Genomic DNA, 20,233 nt, shown 5'->3' on the forward strand with positions numbered 1-20,233 from the left:
CGAAACACCTCTATTAATTCTACAGTTATTTTCCTGATTTGATCTTCTATAAATCTCTGCATTTCTGTTTTATCAGGTTCTGATGTTGTGGGGTTGTGGGCATTCATTGCTCCATTGTTATTCCTCTTTCCCATGATTTCGGAAGTTTGTGCCTTCTCTGGGTTCTTCCCTGGGTCACTACGATTTCACTTAAGGTGCTGTGGATCTCGAGTCTATGGTATCTCAGTTCCCACTACTCCTCTACTGGGTTGTATCGCAGAGTCTCAGACCCTGGGAGTCAATCGAGGCTGCTTTAGACCATGGGGGGTGCCAGGTTGGGCGTTCTCCTGTGGTGTAATATATCTGCCACCACCACTCCCCCAATGGGTCAAGTCCATGGGAGTACAGTACTGGGATTTCTCCTCTAGGGGCCCCAATTTGACTCACTGTTGAGTGTGCAGATGGAGCTGTCGTGGACTCAGTGAATTCGCTGCTGCTGCCGCCAGTAGCAATATGACGCCGCTGCCGCACACTCGGCCGTGAGGCTGGCATATTTCTTTTCTGTTTTTGAACTCCACTCTGGGTCCCTGCAGGGTGCACTGAGCCCAGCCCCTGGGAGTTTTAGATGCTCCCTGCATAGAGAAATCTGCCGAATCCCGCCCGGCTGTTCCGCAGCGGCTCACCTCGGCTCGCTGTCCGCCGCTCCTCTCTGGAGCTTGGTAGGTTGTTGAGTGTGTTGGTCTGGTGCTGTCCAGTGAACTTGCCGCTGCCGCCAGCAGTAAGGCGCTGCTGCCGCGTTCTCGGGCGTGAGGCCAGTGTATCTCCTCTCTGGTTTCTGAGCTACGTTATGAGTTCCCTTCCTCTCTGGAGCCTGGTGCTGCAAGGCAAAATGGCGCCCGCCGCTTCACGCCGTGGCTCCGGCTGCAGCACTGTGGTCTGGTTTCTGGTGTCTCGTTTTTCCAGCCCTCTTTTTCTCTGTCCCTTAAAATTACATTTTTTGTTTCTCTGCTGATGGTGTTTTCTGGCTATGAAAGGCACTGAGTTTGTGGTAATAGAGATTGGTTGTTAGCAGGGCTCGTAAGCCCCATTTTGCTCCGTCGCCATCTTCCCGGAAGTCCATCCAGAGACTGTTTTGAATATAACCTTTCTCTTAGATCAAATGCAAGGGTGCTTTCCTCTTCTGCCTTTTAGAACATTTTCATGCATGTCTGGGAGGATGTAGTCATACAGCCGCCTCCAAATAATTCCAACAATTTTCCTATTTTCCATGCTCTTTCCTCAGAGCTGGGTGCCAGCTCTTCACCACAATATGTACCTGCTCCTGCTCAAGTACCAAATCCAGAAAAACAATGTTTTCCCCACAACCCTTTGCATAATGCTCACTTGGGAATATAATCCTGAATTATTCATTTTAGTTCTGTTACTAGCAAGACTGCAATTTATAACTAATGGAGTGTTTTATATGAAGCTCAATAACCTCACATAATAAGCTTTTGTATAATACGAATAACAAGCTAGTTCATTAGGATTCACTAGAATATCAGTCCTAGAAGGGCAAAGATTTTTACATCTATGGTATTTGCTACTTTAACCCCAACAACTGAAACAGTGTTCAGTAGGCACTCAGATATTTTTAAAAGAATTTATTCATCAGAAAACCTAAGAAAAAGGTGCTATGAGTTTAAGTTGTTAGCAAAACATTTTAATGAGATACAATAAAATTTTCATCTACAATGAGTCTCTTGGATGGGAAACTGCTCTTCTTCATTCCTTTCTGAGATTGTCAACAGTGTCTATTCTTCTTTCAGATTTTTGACATTTGTTATCTTTTTGTAGCATTTAGAGTTTATAGTCATAAACTTTTATCACATGAAACTTAAAGGGAAATACAATTCCTCTTTCCCCGCAAAAAAAAATTAATATACTTTTCTAAACAGCTATAGAAAATACAACTGGAAAAAAACAATCACAAAATCATTAAATGATTAAAGAGTTGCATTTGGGATAAATAAATATAGTTTAACTTGGTGATATTTTGCTGCTAGACTCCCAACACCCAGAAAAGTATTTACTGAGCACTCAAATCTTTGTTCAAAAAAACAATTTAATCATAAGTTTTAATTTAGTGGTTTTACTTAATCATAACACTTAATAGATATAGGTCAGAAAAATAATTCACAAGAATGTTAAAGATAAAACAATTTTAGTACACATCACAAATCAGCCATGTGGATACCATAGATCACAGCAGTTAAGAATATCTGAAAGATAATGGTGTTCTGTCATGTATCCACTTCCATCCGGGAGTATATTCCCCATTTTGTGCCCCAAAATGAAACCCTCTTTTTCAGGATGGGTGGATGGTATGTATGCTTGGTTTGTAGGCAAAAGTAGAGTATAAAGCTAAGTGGGGGAAGTGTGTTTATCCAAATAGTTTTATTGAAAAAAAAAAACTGTTCATATATTTTCAAGAGAAAAATGAAGTACTTTTTCAAGAACTGTCAAAAATAGGGAAACTAGGACTGACATATAAAACTTTGAGGAAGCAGTGAGTATTCATTCAAATAAAAAAGTCCATAATTCTGAGTTTTAATCTTTTTCACTTAAATTTTACTTGAGGGTTCATTTTAATTTTTTTCCTAAACTGCTAAAGCAATCAGAAAGTCATAAATATTGAAGCTCAACTGTCACTGCAAGGAACATTTTATGACTTTTTTAAGTAAGTAGAAGTATATTAAAATGAAAAACAATGCTGATATTTTGTGGGAGAAACTCAACTACCTTGCTACACCCTACCTACATTATTACTAAATCATCAAAAGTGATGAGAGACTATCAAGGTGCTTGAAATGCAGGGCCTCATCTACTCAATAGATATTTTAATCTTTCCAGTTTCTAGCCTTCTTGGGAAATGGTAAGGAAGATGGAGACTTAATCGCAAAGGCTTGTTTTTAATACTTTATGAAACTGCATTTAGTTTTTCAAAAATTTACACCTTTCATTTATGTACCTTTTTAAGTTGATGATTCTAACAGGCTTCCAAAACACACACACACACACACACACACACACACACACAATCCCATAAACAGTAGCCTGATGTAAACTATTAGAGGTAAAATTAAGTAATGTTATTTAATACCCTCTTTATCTAATATTACAATCTAGTTAGAAGAGACAAGATGCCCTTCTATTAGAAGATAATACAAGACAACAAATAATTGTTGAAATGTATCAAAAAGATATATATGTGTGTGTGTAGCCGGGCATGGTGGCGTACGCTTGTAATCCCTGCGCTTGGGAGGCAGAGACAGGAGGATCGCACAGGTTCGAAGCCAGCCACATTGGCTTAAGAGACCCTATTTCCAAATAAAAGTATAAAAATGGGTCTTGGATTGTAGCCCGGAGGTAGAAGGGTTTCCAGGAACCCCAGTGCCACCAAAAAATATGTAGATAGATGATAGATAGATAGATAGATAGATAGATGATAGATGTAAAAGAAGATATAAGATGTAAGAAGTGGTAACATAGGTGTGACTTTCAGTCCTCTCAAATTAAAGAACTTAAACAAATGCTTTAAGTATCCTTCAAATAAATCGATAGGTTTCGTAAAATAGAGGTCCCAAATATAGGACCAGCTTCCAGAGACAACTTCTGGACTTTTTCCCCCAGTGTCAGTGAACTGCAAAAAATAAGAATCACAAAGCTGCATCTGTTTAATTTAGTATTGCCTCTTTTATGCAGTGATATAGGCTTTTTCCTTTCTTTTTTATGCCAAGATTCAGAACAGTAGATTTTTTTAATGACCTTATTTGTCAAAAACAAAATTTAGCATCTCTATGTCATTTATCACAAAATGCAAAATTCTAGGGCATGATGATAGACATTTCAGCTTCATCTGGGAATCAGTGTCCCCCTATTATTAGTAAGCCTTGATATTTTCCTGAATTAGCTCAGGCCTGAGGTCAGTACATGGGGGCACAGTTGTGGTACATTTTCACTGGGCATAAATGAGAAATCCCTGAGGGAAGGAATTTTCATCTCAAGTTAAGGGACAAGAAAATCACCAGCTGCCATGGTGACAATCATACTTTCTTTGGGATGATACTGACTGTCTTTCATCACAGAAGAGAAAGCAGATGCTCAGAGAAGGTTCACTGAGTGACTGAGTGATGCTTTGCACAGCCAGATGTGCCTGGGAAGGGGGAATAAGTGGGACAGTCTCAAGGAAACCCTTTTATTCTGACAGTGGAGCCCTCTGCCAAAGGAGCACCAATTTTTGCCCTCCTGAGGCGATCACCGATGCCTCTGTAATTCCAGTGTGTTTGGGGACCAACACACTGAGCCACAGCACCTGAGACACATGATTCTAACAAGTAGGAACATGACAAAGTTGGAGAGCAATTATGCCGTGTCTAAACATGCCAGCGGACTGTAGGACAATGTAGTCATGAGATCACCTTGGTGCATGAGAGTGTCCCCAAGACGGTCACCATGACCACAGAGGTCAGTCCTGCAGATGGAGTGTGGCATTCCTGGAAGCCAACACGGCTGCCCTCTCTAATGCCCAAAGGAGAAAGATTGGAACCAACCCTTATCCCAAGTCCATAAAGGGTGCCAGAGAGTACAATCACAGAACCATTTACTTTTGTTTCACCTATCATAGTATCTTCAGTTTATTTTTCATTCTAAAATTTCTTCTGGACACTTATGGCAACCATTCAAGAACAGGAGGCAAATTATATTTTCCCAAGTTTCAGGATATGAACTAAAATTAAAATCCCACCCAAGTCATACTGTACAGGATATTCTACCGTTCTTGAAAATGTAACTCACAGTGAAAGGAATGGAGGTTAAATGGTATATGAGTAGAGGTGAGATTATGAACCAATCTCTTTCCATATGGGACCACACTTCTAAGCCTCCTGCCCTTACAAAAGAAGTCGCTGGGGCTTTGGGGGCAGGGGCACCAGCATGGGCAAAATACCAAGCATGAACAGTCAAAAACCATCACAAAGGACTGTATTTTGGGGGCTATGGAGTGCAACTGTGAATTTGCAGACCCTGGCAGACCCTGTATGCAGACCACAGGGCAGACTTTTCCTTCAAACTATTAGTAGGATGGGAAGAGCCAGGATAAAAATAAAAGAGCAAAGGGGGAAGGTTAACACGTAAATATTAAAGGGGACAAAGATAAAGAAAATGACATCTTGAATCCAATAAACTTTTTTTCTTTTTTTTTGCAGTACTGGGGATTGAACCCAGGGCATTCTACCTCCAAGCTACACCCTCAGACCTATATTTTTATTCTTTATTTTGAAACAGGGTCTCAGTGAGTTGCAAAGGGCCTTACTAAGTAGCTGAGGCTATCCTCGAACTGCAATCCTCCTATCTCAGCCTCCCAAATGCTGGGATTACAAGTGTGCATCACTGATTGATTGATTGATTGATTGATTGTAATGAGGATTCAACCCAGGACATTCTACCTCCAAACTATATCCCCAGCCCTATTTTTCATTCTTTATTTTGCTTCTATATCAATATAGTATGTAAGAGGAGTTTGATTATTCTCCTTTATCCCTTCTCTCATTCTCAGAATATTCTGGCATTCAAAATGGCTAGACTGTGTAGACTCTACCTAACCATCATAATCAGGACCATTAGTTCAGAGAAACTAAGATTTGTGTTTGAGCTGAGACTGGTGGCACACATTTTAATCCCAGTACTTGGGAGGCTGAGATAGGAGAATTGCAGGTTTGTGGCCAGCCTCTGTTATTTAATGAGGCACTCTGAAGCATAGTGAGATTTTGTTTCTAAAATAAAAACAAAGACCCAAAAAAGTAAAACAGAACTGGGCATGTGACTCAGAGGTAGAATGACTCTGGGTTTAATCCCTGGCATAAAGAAAGAAACAAACAAACAAATAAAATAGGTCTGGGAGTACAGATCAGAGGTACCTCTGGGCTTCTATTTCCAGAATAGATTATCATTAGAACTGTGATTTAAAAGAAGAGGAAGTATTTGTCCTATATAGCATATAGCTGTATATTTATTATTATATATGTGATGATTTGTTATTTTATCTGTGTAGTGATATATGTTTTATATTAGTAGATTATGCTTAGTGATCCTGTAAGCGACACAAATCTACAAGCAAGTTACGATATTCTTGACTATTTACTTCGGGTTTCTTAACTGAACAGAATGACCCTTGAAGATTTCCAATGACTATTTTATTCTATGAGTAGGCAGGCTCAGTCTGGGGTCTGAGGAATAATGTCGGCTTCCCTCTATCAGCAATGAAAGGACTTCTTAATATACTTATTTTAGGCCTTTTTCCAGGGCCAGCTCCCTGGCAACATCCAGTTCTACTTATTTCATAACATCTCAGACTCCTGAAATTGATGGAGGTGGGTCAAGGCATAAGGAGGAGGAGAAAGATGAGGAGGAGGAGAAAGAGGAGGAAGAGGAAGAGGAAGAAGAGGAAGAAAAGGAAGTAGAAACAGAGGAGGAGGAGAAAGAGGAGGAAGAGGAAGAGGAAGAAGAGGAGGACTTCTGTGTACTTACCTGATCACCCAAGTCAGTTAATGAATATTCACTGTGGACCTTGGTGTCAGAAATCCCAATCTGAAATAGCTGAAATGGAAGAAGACAAAATCTAACATATACAATTCTCCCTTGTTTATGTCAGTAAAATACATCAATTGGGGGAAAGCATTAACAAGGTCAAAATGACCAGTTTGGTATTAGAAAATAAAATCACCAACAAGGCTACAGACAATGGTGATGAATGGGAAATCTACACTGCTACAGATTGACCTTTCTCCCCGATGACTGTGAATCAGCTTACTCTCATAAAGCTGCCTGGCTAGTAAGAGCTGTAGCATGACAACCTTAGGCATCAAAAGCAGTCAGCACTTTTTTCTATGGCTCTTAAAATGATAGGGTTCAGAAGCTTTATTTGAAACTATCATTGAGTTCAGGGACATGGCGGCCTATCATGGGCTTTCTCCCAGAAAGCCAGAAATGATAAATTCTTCCCCAAAGACTCGGCCTGCATAAATGGGCAAGGCTTCTGTGCAGAATCAATCCCTCTGAAAACAATAGCCATCTCTAATTTTTTCCTGCAATATAGCAAAAATGGCAAAAGGGCTGTCTAATACTTGTGGCAAGGAACTAAAGATGATTCACGTGCTACAGTCATCAGTTTGCTTCTCTTTCCTTTTGGCCATAATACAGAAATAGAGCATCTTCTACTAAACTAATATAATATCTTCTATTTATATAAAATCACTATGTGTATACATATAACATATATATACATATATTTAATCACTGACAGGTACATCTCCTGCTATTTCCTATGTCATGATATCATGAAAAAATATATGAGGTTAAGATGTTGTTATTTTAAAACTTAAGAATTTTCTACAAAATCTCTCAAAACTATCCTTCAGTTTGGTTCTTACTATTTATTTGTTCTACATGGTTCTTCACCAAAAGCTTCCACAGATGCTATGTTCTTAGCAACATTAAGGCATTTTGCTCAACTTGTTTCAAATATTCCTGGTACTTTCCCAAGTTTCAACTCAGCTATGACTTACGAATCAATTATTTGATGTCTCCTAGTATGCAAAACAGAGCATATGTCGGGCATGGTGGCGCACACTTGTAATCCCTGCGCTTGGGAGACGGAGACAGGAGGATCACGCAGGTTCCAAGCCAGCCTCGCTGGCTTAAGAGACCCTGTTTCCAAATAAAAAAATATATAAATTAGGTCTGGGAGTGTAGCTCAGCGGTATAAGGGTTTCCAGAAACCCCAGTACCACCACCGAAAAAAAAAAAAAAAAACCCAGCATATAATTGAGTCAGGCAAACCCCAAACTGGGAAAAATATTCAAAATTTTTGAAGTTATCACATAAGGACCAGAATTTGAAATTAGCTTTTATTTATACCTCCTGGAATATTTTATAAAGTAAACATAGTATTTAGATGGCAGACCTAAATATTTACATGATAATTAGCTGTCGTGATTGATTAGTACCTCTACTTTGTCATCCTTAATGAAATTTAAAGATTTATTGAATATTTCAGAGCTACCTACTCCAGTTTATTTTGGGTTACTTTCCCTCCAACCTAGAGCATTTTGACACTTTATGTTGTTTAGCATTTATATAGCTTTCTTTTTGCAAAGCACTTAGGAAACAAACTACATGGTGAGCCCTATTTGTGAGCGAAGGGAATTTTTAATTGTTTTTTTTTAATCATTATCTCTATTAGAACTAAACTAAATGTTTTCCTGCATTCCTGACTCTACTGGAAACTCAGAAAGAAGAAATCTTGCCCAGACCAAATAGGTCCCCGCTGCTACAAAATTAAGCTACTGAAATTTAAGCAAATTAAAATATTTTGGTATACCATAACCTCAATAACCAAAGACATAACTGATGCAATAGAGAACGGGGCTGACTGCTTCATAACTCTGCCTCCCAGGACCCCATCCTGCGAGGAAGCCACAGGAGCACCTGGAGAGGAGGGACTCATTTTGTGAAATTAGCTTCTTCCCGTGAGATGTGTGAATGCACAGTGACACTGGGCTTGAGGCCGCTGCGATTTCATTTCCATTCCAATCATCTTGTTTCTGATAGTTTATTAGTTCATGGCAAGAATTTTATTTCCAACTCCAATTCCAGCTCCAATGTGTCTCCTTTTTAGTACTAGTTGAGAAAGAGGAAGTCGTTCTACTTGGTATTAGGTAACTTTGCAATGTCTGGAAGCTTTTTGTATTTTAATTCTGAAAACAGTTTAAAAAAACAAAATTTCACAGTTTGCCTAAGCTCTGAACAAATATGATATTGGATCTAAGGACCCCACAGCAGCCACTTAGAAACACAGGGAATTTTTTTAGCCAGTCATGGTGGCATGTGCCTATAATCCCAGTACTTCGGAGGCTGAGACAGGATGATCACAGGTTCAAGACCAGCCTTGACAACTTAGTAAGACTCTCAGCAACCTAGCAAGACTCTGTTTCAAAACAAAAATTTAAAAAGCTGAGGGTGTAGCTCAGAAGTAGAATGCCCCTGGGTGCAATAGAAGGAAGGAAGGAAAGAAGGAAGAAAGGAAGGAAGGAAGGAAGGAAGGAAGGAAGGAAGGAAGGAAGGAAGGAAGACAGGCAGGCATAATGTCCACCAATAATAAAATGGATAAATAAATCATGACATATTAATATGAAAACTACATGAGTAAAAATGAAAATAAATATGCTGAGTGAAAGAAGCCAGACGAAAATGGCACATGCTCCATTAATAGTATTTATATAAAAGCCTAGAAAATATAAATTAAATAATAGTGGCAAAAAGCATATCACTGATTGCCTAGGGATAGTCACGCTGCCACGGAAAAAAGACAGGGAAAGAGCTGTCAGAGAGACAAGAGGAAACCTTTGGAGGTGACAGATAGGTTCATTATCTTACTTGCAGTGATGGTTTTACTAATATATACAAATATCGAAGCGTGCCAAATTGTACAATTTAAATGTAAGCAGTTTTTTACATCTATTATTTCTCAATATAGTGGCTGTTAAAGTTAGACTGACATGTATTTGGGGAGTTGTTTTGTCCATCCTATATCTGATGTCTACGTTAAATGCTTTCATAAACACTATCATAAATAGCCAAAATCTTCAGGCAAAAATGTGATATAGCTATACACAGTCAGAGAGAAAGCCTAACCCGTGTTCAAGATAGCCAAAAGCAGGTAACCACCTACAAATAGCTCAGACAGCCTTGGGGAAGAAGGAATGGGAAATTGCTTGTCAAAGAAGTCTCATTTGTAGGGCTGGATTAGCCTCTTCTCCCTGTGCTGCAGGTTTCCCACCGACTTCAAAGCCGTCTTCAGATCAGAGAAAAGCAGAGCTCCGCAGAATAATTGTTGTGAGGTTGGGACTCTCTTCAAGAGATTCTCTTTTGAGCTGTACCCATGATGGCATTATCATATTATCAATGATAAGAGGGCTTTGCGATGGGACTACTGAGCCACTAAAGCCCTCTTAAGCTTCAAAGAGAAGACAAGAAATGCATTCAAATCAAAGCAGAAATTTTAAAGTCACAGGACAGCGATGCGATTTCTTGCTGTAGGAGTGCCTGTGACAAGTAAGAAACTGTTTCTGGGTGAGATTGGCTCTGCGAGCTATGCCGAGTTTCTCTGGGTAAGTGCTAAAAAATATAGAGCTGCAGAGAGAGAATTCTATTACTCAACCCACCGTAATGCAATAGTTTAATATTGACATGGCCCAGCATGCGGATTGAGGTCACGCTGGTCCACATGTATTAATAGCTCCCTGCACAAAGAAATAGAAGCGCGCTATAGAGCAAGGTGGCCCAAATAATACAAATGCTGGGGACAGTCTCATGGCCAGAGAAACAACTACCAAGTAACATGCTGATAAACTGCACAGGAGTTACATGTTTAGAATAATCAAATAGTAGGATCTAAAATGTTAATGGCAAAAATAATTATTATTATATTATTGTTATTATATTATCATTTATTATTATTTATTATTTGGATAGATTTATGCAGGTTCATGAAGCAGCAGGGAAAAATGGAACCATCTGTTTTTCTCATGCAACATGATCGAGATGAACAGTCAGAGCTGGAAATCTGTTCCTATGAACTGAGCTGGGAATGTGATCTAATGTTCCTTGGAAAATATCAATTCAAAGACTTGATGAGGATTAGAATATAGGAAAGATTCAGTATTGGATAGTGCAAAGAAAACAGGACTTGAATGCTAAAGACCTCCAGATAAAGCAGAATGTGTTCAATGTGTTGACAAATATTTGGGCAACACAGAGAAAGCAGAGATTAATACCAGTTTGGGTTGAATAGGGGAACATGTTGTGATTCAGAAGGAATCACAGAAGGGTGCCACACAAACAGAGCCTGCCATCAATGTCTTGTACACAGAAGGTGCTCAGAATAAAGCTTTTATCCCATTTATCATTCAAGATGTGTGAAGGTCTGCAGTTTCTTAAAATAAAGAAATCTTTATTTGCTTTCTACACCAAATGATTAAATGTATTCCTCAGCTCTGGTTGCTATATTTCTCAAACTGTTACATCACCTCAATGCTAGCCACTTCTCAAGTTGGGGGATCCAACTTCAATGGGATGGATGTCCCCCATCCCAATCTCCCTTATCCACACAGACTTGGACCTGGTTGAAACCCAGCTTAGATATGCAAAGATGAAGGCCTTCGCCGACTTATTGCAGACTGAGGTTAGCATTATGCCTTCAACAGTCCATTTGGGCCATGCTGAGCCCTTGCCTCTAGCTACCAATTAGCCCTGCTGTTCCCTTAAGCTCTGTGGCTACCTCCCTGCTCCCTTCACAGATAGCAGGCCAGCAGGATCTGGCTGTTAAAAACCGAAAAGCAATAGGATTGCATGTTTATATTATATCAGCTGTGTATGACAGCAGACTCCTCAGCAGAGAGCTACTTGAAACTTCTCTGGAATAATTTCCCCAAAACCAAAACATTTGCCGTGTATTGGCAATAGCATCAACAAATACTAAGCTCTGCACATAGAGTTGCTTAATGAATTAGAAAATACTCGCGGAGCACACAGAATATACAAATTCTGTATATTGGAAGTAAGGTTGCCATATTTTAGCAAATAAAAGTACAAGATGTTCAGCTGAGTTTAAATTTCAGATAAATAAATAACTTTTAGTATAAGCGTTTCACATGCAATATTTATAATTCAAAATTATATTTAGCCAGGCATGGTGGCACATGCTTGTAATCCCAGCATTTGGGAGGTGGAGACTGGAGGATCGCAGTTCACAGACAGCCTCGGCTACTTAGCGAGGCCCTTTGCTAAGTGAGACCCTGTTTGAGAAATAAAAAAGACTAAAAAATAGAGCTGGGTGTAGCTCAGAGGTACAATGCCCCTGGGTTCCACTCCCAATGCCACAAAGTTAATTATACTTATGTTTATATTTTAAAATAATTTTCTGTTAATAATAACAAAAAAGAACTTCCCTATCCTCCCATCAGGTTTCTCTTTTTTCTTGGAATTTTATTTTATTTTGTAATCTATTTTTGTTGCTGCACTGTTTTCTCACACCATAGTGTAGTTCAGAGTGGCAGAGACATACATGCACATAGTACTTGATGGGCTTCCCCCCAGCTGCACCCTGCTCCCTCCCCTTCTCCATACCTGACATTGAGGTTGGCAGTGTTAACTGCACATATGTACTTAACATCAGTGGAAATGTTACCTTCATAGATTCTCCCTTTCCTCCACCACCACCCTACCCGAGACTCCCTCTACCTCTCCAGTAGGATTTCTCATCCATTATCTAAAATCCCGCTTGTATTCTGGTTACTCTCTAGTGTCCAAATATGAGAGAGAACATCTGACCTTTCACTTTTTGCGATGGGCTAATCTCACTTAACATAATATTCTTCAGGTCCATCCATTTTTCTGCAAATGAAACAATTTTGTTCTTTATTGCTGAGTAGAATCCCATTATGTATGTATTCTGTGATTTTGTAATCCATTCATCTGTGAACACCTTGATTGGTTTCATGATTTGGCTATTGTGAATTGTGCTGCTATAAACATAGATATGCATGTATTACTATAATATTCTGATTTCAGTCCCTTTGTAAAGTTTCCCAGGAGTGGTGTCATAGCTGATCATATGGGGGATATGCATCAGGTCTCTTAGAAAGGAAGGAAGAGAGGCAAGGAAGAAATCAGAGCAGTCTTCGTGTCTCTGCTTTTCTCCATCCTGCTCTATTAACCTGAGCCCTCCATTGTGACCACCATCCACCGAAAGTAACCAAGAAGTCGATGGAGGGTGTGGAACAGGGACCAGGGCAGACAGGGGGAAGTCCATTGCAAGACACTGAGGGAGAATATACACTCCCAGTAGGAATAAGATATCACTGTTATTCCAAATCCAGCAGACCTCTGGGTATGGTTCCAGGCCTCAATCAGGGCTCTATAGAATTTTTAAGAGAGTGTCATTTTCCTAAATATCACTCTTTTTTACATTAGTTACTTATGTTTGGATCTTATTGAAGTTCCCAGCGATTGTGGTCATTCTGTCTTCTAAGTGCAAAGGAGAAGCTAGAATGGGTCAATGGTCATACCCTCCAAGCACTTAAATAAGAAACTTAAACTGGAAATAGGAAGAGCTGGTGTCTATGGGATAGACATGTTTGAAGATGCACGTAGAGCTGAAGGCATCAAAACAGTTATCGTCTAGAAAAATGCAGTTGTTCTCTTGACCACTTAGCACCATAGCACTTGAAGGGATACCAGAGAGCATCTCTTCTCCACCAAAGCTCTTCTCAAAGGTGATAGAAACAGCTGAGCCACACATGGCCAAGCCCAATACCCAGTCCTCCCATGTCTAGTCCTGCACTCTCTCTATTGACACTAACAATAGTTCTATTTTTCATAGTACTTATTGTTTGCCGATTACCATTCTAAGCAGTTTATAGCTATGACCTTACTCCTACGACCACTCCCACACTGTAGATACTTACTGCAGCTGCCATTCTCAAGTGAAGAACTGAGACCCAAAACGGACAGATGGGCTGAACTGCTGTCAACCCCAAACCTGAGAGAAGGGCTGAGTCTCTTACTCTGAACCCACACACTCTTCTTCTCCCGAGGAGTGTTCTTACTTCCCTACCACCAAACTTCCACTGCCTGCACTCAGGGAAACATCTGTAGAGAAGACAGGCTCCCCATTGCTTCCCTTAGTCCTACTCATCAGTCATGCAGTAAATTGCTAAATTCTGATTGGTATTCATATCGTAATATCGAAACACAAGATTTTGAACTTGGCAATGTTGGGTTATCTCTCTGTAGCTGGGAGGAAATAAACTAATAGCTTCTTGTCGGGCATGGTGGTACATGCCTATAATCTCAATACTTGGGAAACTGAGATAGGAGGATTGAGGTTTCGAGGCCAGCCTCAATAACTTAGCAAGACCCTCAGAAACTTAGGGAGACCCTGTTTCAAAATAAAAAATAAAAAGCGTTGGGAATGTAGCTCAGAGGTAGAGTACAAGCCCCAGTATCAAAATAAAGAATAACATAACAGCTTCTTTGTACTTGTTCTATCTATTATGTCTGTTTCTTGAAATACGTTAAGCAATTTGATGCCTAAGAAGAACTTCATTCTCTCCAGTTTCAATAACTTTAGTTCTATATTAAAATTTTTTAATTATAATAATGGAATAACAACAAGATGGAGAAAGTTGATATAATTATGAATAGATTCTTTCCTGGCTCTGATAAATTAATTACCCAACTGGCAATTGAACTCCATGCCAGAATCAGAATATTCCCAGAGCCAGAGGCTAATCATACAGTGCTTTTTGCCGTTATGAAAACTCATTGCTAATAAGCCACCAACCAGGGTTGCCTGAGGTTGTCTGATTTATTTTTCTCTTTTCATTTTCTGGTGCAACTAAAACCACCCTTTGAGAGTATAAGCCAATAAACAATGTTTTTCTTGCTTTCTTTCTTTTTTTTTCTGCCACACAGAACCTGAAGCGGGTGGCTGAGACCTGGATGGATGAATTTGCTGAGTACATTTACCAGCGACGACCCGAGTACAGGCACCTCTCCACGGGGGACATCTCTGCCCAGAAGGAGCTGCGCAGGCAGCTCAAGTGCAAGGACTTCAAGTGGTTCATGGCTGCGGTGGCCTGGGACGTGCCCAAATACTACCCTCCGGTGGAGCCCCCACCTGCGGCCTGGGGGGAGGTGAGGAGACCTGCTTCTGCTTTTACCTGTGAGAACAGAACATGTCCAACTCTCCTGGCTTTGGGTGGTGGGAGGGACTACGAGGTCCTTGGTCTTTTTTCCTAAACAGGGTGCATTATGCAGAATCATGAAGTCAAGCATTGCCATAATACAAAGACTGAAACGGGCAGGAGCCACAGCACTTCCTTAAAGACACACTAACCTTTCTGCCTTTGAATTCTTCCATTTGATTTCACTTTGTGATCTAAAATGGAAAGGGCTAAACCGCCCCAGGTCTCAAAGTTTAAAAAGTTTTTATATGAAACAAGACTATTGTACTAGGTTTCTTTTCATTCCATACTGTTACTGTAGCCTTTCCCCAGGGAAAAGAGCACTAAGGCAAAGCCGAAAATCAGATAGGGTGGCTTTATTCTAATACTTCAACCTGCTTTTAGCAGAGGATTTCAAGGGGAGATGCAGGCTGGGGTGGCTGTCAGCACTAGCCCCACTCCAACCTTTCAATAGCTACACGCAAGGGAGAACAGACCAGAGTATCAGGCATCATGCTTGAGGGGAGCTGACCCTGCTCCCTGTAGAAAATGTGTTCAGCCATGCACAGGTGGATGGTGTGTTTTGCTGAGAGGGTCTGAGAAGAAAATTCTCTCCATTGGAAACACCTCAGGTAGGAAGATAGGAAGAAGAGTCATGGCCATCACCCTGTGTTTCATCTTTCTGGTTTTCCCTCTATGTGTTAAGTGATCCTGACACCTTCAGATTACTTGGCTTTGCTTATCCTTTGCATCTTAAAACACTTCATTAAAACCTCCCTGTGGAATATCAGTATCATTAGTTCACTTGTACGAATTTAGCTGTCATAGACTTGATTCATAACAGTAGAAATTTAATTGTAAGCACCAGGAAGAACTTTCTTAGTCTATGGCATGAGAAAGCAAAGTCATTTGCTCCCCATTAAGTGGAGGGCTCCTTTCTAAAGTTTTTGGGTAAGAGTTTGCTGGCCAGCTTTCTACGATGATTTAGATGCTGTTCTGCCAAATAACTGAGAAATACACTTGAAGACCCCACAGTATCATTTTGGTGATTCGATGCTGGGTTAAAATCGCATCCATATTTTTTCGGCCTTAAGTGAAAACCTAAATTTTCATTCCCATCAAGTCACTATTTCAAAGTGCACCTAGCCGCATCTCTCCACATCACCTGACTACCCGTAATCTGTATTTATAAGGCTGCTTGTTTGGAAATGGAATCAAAGCCTTCATTGAAGTTCTAAAAAAGATACAACCTCCCAGGAATAATCGAAATAAGAACCATTTGCAAGACCCCGTGAAGTAGGCCAGTGTGTTTTTACCCAACTACACCAGATTGCCTGGCACTTCATGTCACCTGCCTAAAAACACAGCACATGTGGTATTTCTGGTTTAAACAATCAAATGCTAACATCAGAATTTTTTTTTTCCAGTACTGGGGATGGAACCCAGGGACATTCTACCTCCTAGCTACACCCCCAGCCCTATTTTTTATTCCTTATTTTGAAACAGAGTCTCGCTGAGTTGTAAAAGGCCTCATTAAGTAGCTATCCACAGACTGCGATCCTCCTGTGTCAGCCTCTCAAATGCTGGGATTACAAAAGTGCACCACCACGCCCAGCAGAATTTTGTTTTTAAGATGATAGATAATTTCTATTCCCAAATGCTTCAAAAGAGTAAACAAATGAAAGTTGTAATTTAGGTTTAGGGAGAAATAAAATGGGAATATAGTCAAAGGCCAGTCATGTTGAATTACATTTATTCAGTGAAAATATGGGTGCAGAGCAAAGATGAAACAGAAACTGGAGGAAGGCAAGAAAGAAACGAAATCAACAGGCAACAGACAAGGTTTTGCACTCATAAAGAGCTTGGAAAACTTTTACTATTCCCCAGACAGAGTAGATGCCAGAGAGAAAAAGCGAATCCTGAATATTAACTCAGGAGGCAAGTGAAGAATTTTAAATGCAGCTTAAGTGATGGAAACAGAGAGAGTATGTTCCAGCTGTATGCTGGGTAATAATAATCTTTTTTATTTTTATTTTTTTTTTGTACTGGGGTTTGAACCCAGGGCCATTTTACCTCTGAGCTATACCCCCTGTTTTGCTTTTGTTTTTGCTTTAAATATTGAGACAGATCCTCACTAAAATTGCTGAGGCTGGCTTAGAACCTGCAATTTCTCAGCTTCCCAAGTACTAGGCTTACAGGCATGCACCACCATGCCCAGAAACAGAATACCTCTTGAGAGAGATTTTAAAAGACTAAAAGTGCACAATCTATCTGTAGGCCACATTACTCTATGGAAAGAAAACTTTCAAAACTTTCATACTTACCTGATATCTTTTCCCTTTCAGAAGTGGAAGGATGCTTTTAATTTTAAATTATCTTTAAAATTTTATTTAATTTCTTAAATTTTTTATTTGTAGAAACATTGCAAAAGTAGCATAGAACGGTCACAGATGCCCTTCACCTAGCTGTTGCTTCTGTTAACATTGTACACTTACCACAACAATGGTCTATTCATGGAGCTAAGTGATAGATGTCTGTACAGTAATACTCGCTGAACCACAGGCTTTCCGCACCAGGTTTTTTCACTCAAGTCCCTCTTTGGTCCCAGGTCCTAATCCAGTATATGAGAGGCCTCTTTGCTTTCCTATACACTTAACTGTAGAACAGGCAAACAAATGGAATAGATCAGTTGCTGTTTTAGAAAGAAAGCGAAAAGGAAAACGTTGACTCTGGTTCTTCTCTAGTAATTCTCCGAAGGAGCCACAAGCCCCCATCAATAAAGGCAGGAATTCTTCACAGGCGATCTGTGCCAAGAAGCGGGGCAACTCGCCATTTTATGCACTTGTGCTTGGAACAACTTTCCACTGCTTCTCCGCGCCAGCCTGACTCTAGGTAAACAGTTGCAGGGCTGAGGCAATTTTTGGCTCTGGTAGGTAGAACTCAGTTCACAAAGAGGATGTTACAGACCATAAACAGCCTATAAACTGTCGCTCAGTTCCCGAAATAGGTCCAGCTGCGTTGCTGCACCTGTTTCTTAGCTTATCTCCCTGCCTCTGCTTTTCCCTGCTGAAGTTTATTCTCAACACAGTCCACTGAAAATGAGAGGTGAGGTCACTTGTTCACTTAAAGCTTTTCACAGGCTACGACCTCTCTCCGGGCAAAAGTCAAATATCCTAAATGAGACAGGCATGGTGGTGCACGCCTGTAATACCAGTACTTGGGAGGCTGAGACAGAAGGATTGCAGGTTCAAGATCAGCCTTGGCAACTTACTGAGACTCTTAGCAGTTTTTACATTTAGCAAGAACCTGCTTCAAAATAAAAATTAAAAAAAATTAAAATAGAGCTGGTGATATAGCTCAGAGATAGAATGCCCCTGCTGGGCTCAATATCTATTATCCAAAAAAAAAAAAGATCCTAAATGATTTCCAACTTCAGAGTTTATGAGCCCTGGCCTACTATTCTCTGGAACAATGGGCCTGGCTGACATTCCTCAAAGAAACCAAGCACAATCCCACTGCAGGATTTTTGCAATAACTCCTCCCAATACTTGGAATCCCCAAGCTCCAGAAACTCTAAAGCTCCTTCCATCACTTCCTCCAGATCCTCACTCAAATAAACCCTCTTCTCAGTAGGGCCTTCCCTTGTGGTCCTATTTAACACTGCTACAATCCACGTGCATGCACACGCGCACATTTATGTTCTCTCTAACCCCCTTTTCTTCTTGGCATCCATCACAATATATCAAGCTCTCTGCTGTACTTACCAGGTTCCATATTTATCTCCCCCACTAGACAGCAAGCCCCGTGACACAAGGATTGTGTTGGTTTGTTGTGTTGCAATGAATTGTTAGGCAACTCAACAAATTCTTTGGCTAATTCAACAGATTTTTCTCTCAGCAAGGAATAGTGCCTGGCTTATAATAGGTGCTTAATAAATGTGTGTTGTCTGAATGAATGGTACATGAATGAAGGGTCCTGGCTGGTGTTCTATTGACCTCCCCTCTTCACAGCTCTGCCACACGCCTCTGTATCTGAGGCCAACACAGAGTACACTGAGGCCTCATTCTGTCTCTCAGGGGGGAAAGCGGGCCTCTATACCACTCTCTCATTGGCCAGAGCCCACCTTTTGGAAAGCTGGACCAGGAGGCCAGTTTGTATAAGGAAGCTCTGGTAACTGATTCTGACGGACTGTCAAGTCTACAATCCAAAATATCTTGTCTGTCATTCTAAGGGAAAGGAGGAGAAATCCAAAAGCAAAAAGTCTCTGATCAAGCAATTTCCAACTCTCCCTACCAGCTTCTTACTGAAAAAGCAGGCAGAAGAGATGGAAGCCACATCTGGACCAGGTGAGGGCAGTGCACACTTGCCAGCCCAGCCACTCAGAGGATGGCAAATTGGAGGCCAGCCTGGGCACCTTAGTGAGAGCTTGTTTTAAAATAAAATAAAAAGGACTGGGAATATAACTCAATGATAGAGCACTTGTCTAGCATGTATGAGGCTTTGGTTTGATCCTCAGTACTGCAAAAGGAAAGAAAAAAAAAGGAAGAGAAGAAAGACAGAAGGGGGAAGGAAGGAAGGAAGGAAGGAAGGAAGGAAGGAAGGAAGGAAGAAGAGTCACATCTGATAAAGAAGTACCTTCTAAAAGTCAATTCATCTTCTGGTACACAAGAGTAGTGTGTGAAGTTGGGAGGTGATGGAGCCCAGAGAGCTCTTAGTGCTGTACAAATAGAAGCAGTGTGCTTTTCTAAGGTGCTGTGTTGGGGAGGGTAAGAACAAGTCTAAAGTGGGAACCTATTCTTAAACCACTCACATACGGAATGTCTCTTTTGGTGTCAAGATGCTGAATAAAAGAAAATGAATTCCCTATTATTTTTCTCTTTCTTATCCTTTCCCCTTTTTAGGATTCATGAATTTGCTAAAGTCGTTTATAGTCCTCCTTTATAGTCCAGGAAGAAGAGTTCTGCAGAATTCTAACTATCATGTGTAAGAGGGAATAAAAGATGTAAAATAGACAAAGGTGTCTTTTCCAAACAGTGCCATAAATTCTTTTAAAACGTGTCTGCATACTGTCCTCAATGTGCCAATCTTGGCACATCCATTTGTCATCTTACAATTGTGCAAAACTTTTTAAAAATCTTTATTTTCAAAATTCATCCTGATGCCGAACTTACTTTCGCAACTTATTTAAATGCATCCACAATGAATGTCGCCCTGAATTGCGGGATATTCACGAAGACAGGCACCCTCCATAACTCCAGCTCCTTCTGTTTCAGGCTGCTGCTCTTGGCTCCTTTTAACCTGCTTGCTTCCTCTTTCTTTTAATGTTCTCATGATGCACAGGGCTTTTCAAATTTCTCCATATCACTGACAGGAAAGAGAAGGTCAACAGTAGGAGGTACATTATCTAAAAGACCATCTCGTAATGTGAT

General features: G+C 40.4%; 1 protein-coding gene across 1 annotated transcript in view; it reads left to right on the top strand.

Moving 5' to 3' along the window:
- Positions 1-20,233, top strand: part of GALNTL6 (polypeptide N-acetylgalactosaminyltransferase like 6) — a gene marked incomplete at both ends in the record, with an annotated part of 1,089,171 nt that overhangs the window by 995,400 nt on the left and 73,538 nt on the right. Inside the window, one exon of the mRNA XM_080710675.1 lies at positions 14,554-14,775. Coding sequence (XP_080566801.1) covers positions 14,554-14,775 — 222 coding nt within the window. The remainder of the gene's footprint in view (positions 1-14,553; positions 14,776-20,233) is intronic.

This window comes from Muscardinus avellanarius, assembly GCF_963383645.1.
Source record: "Muscardinus avellanarius genome assembly, chromosome: 14".
Taxonomy (NCBI): domain Eukaryota; kingdom Metazoa; phylum Chordata; class Mammalia; order Rodentia; family Gliridae; genus Muscardinus; species Muscardinus avellanarius.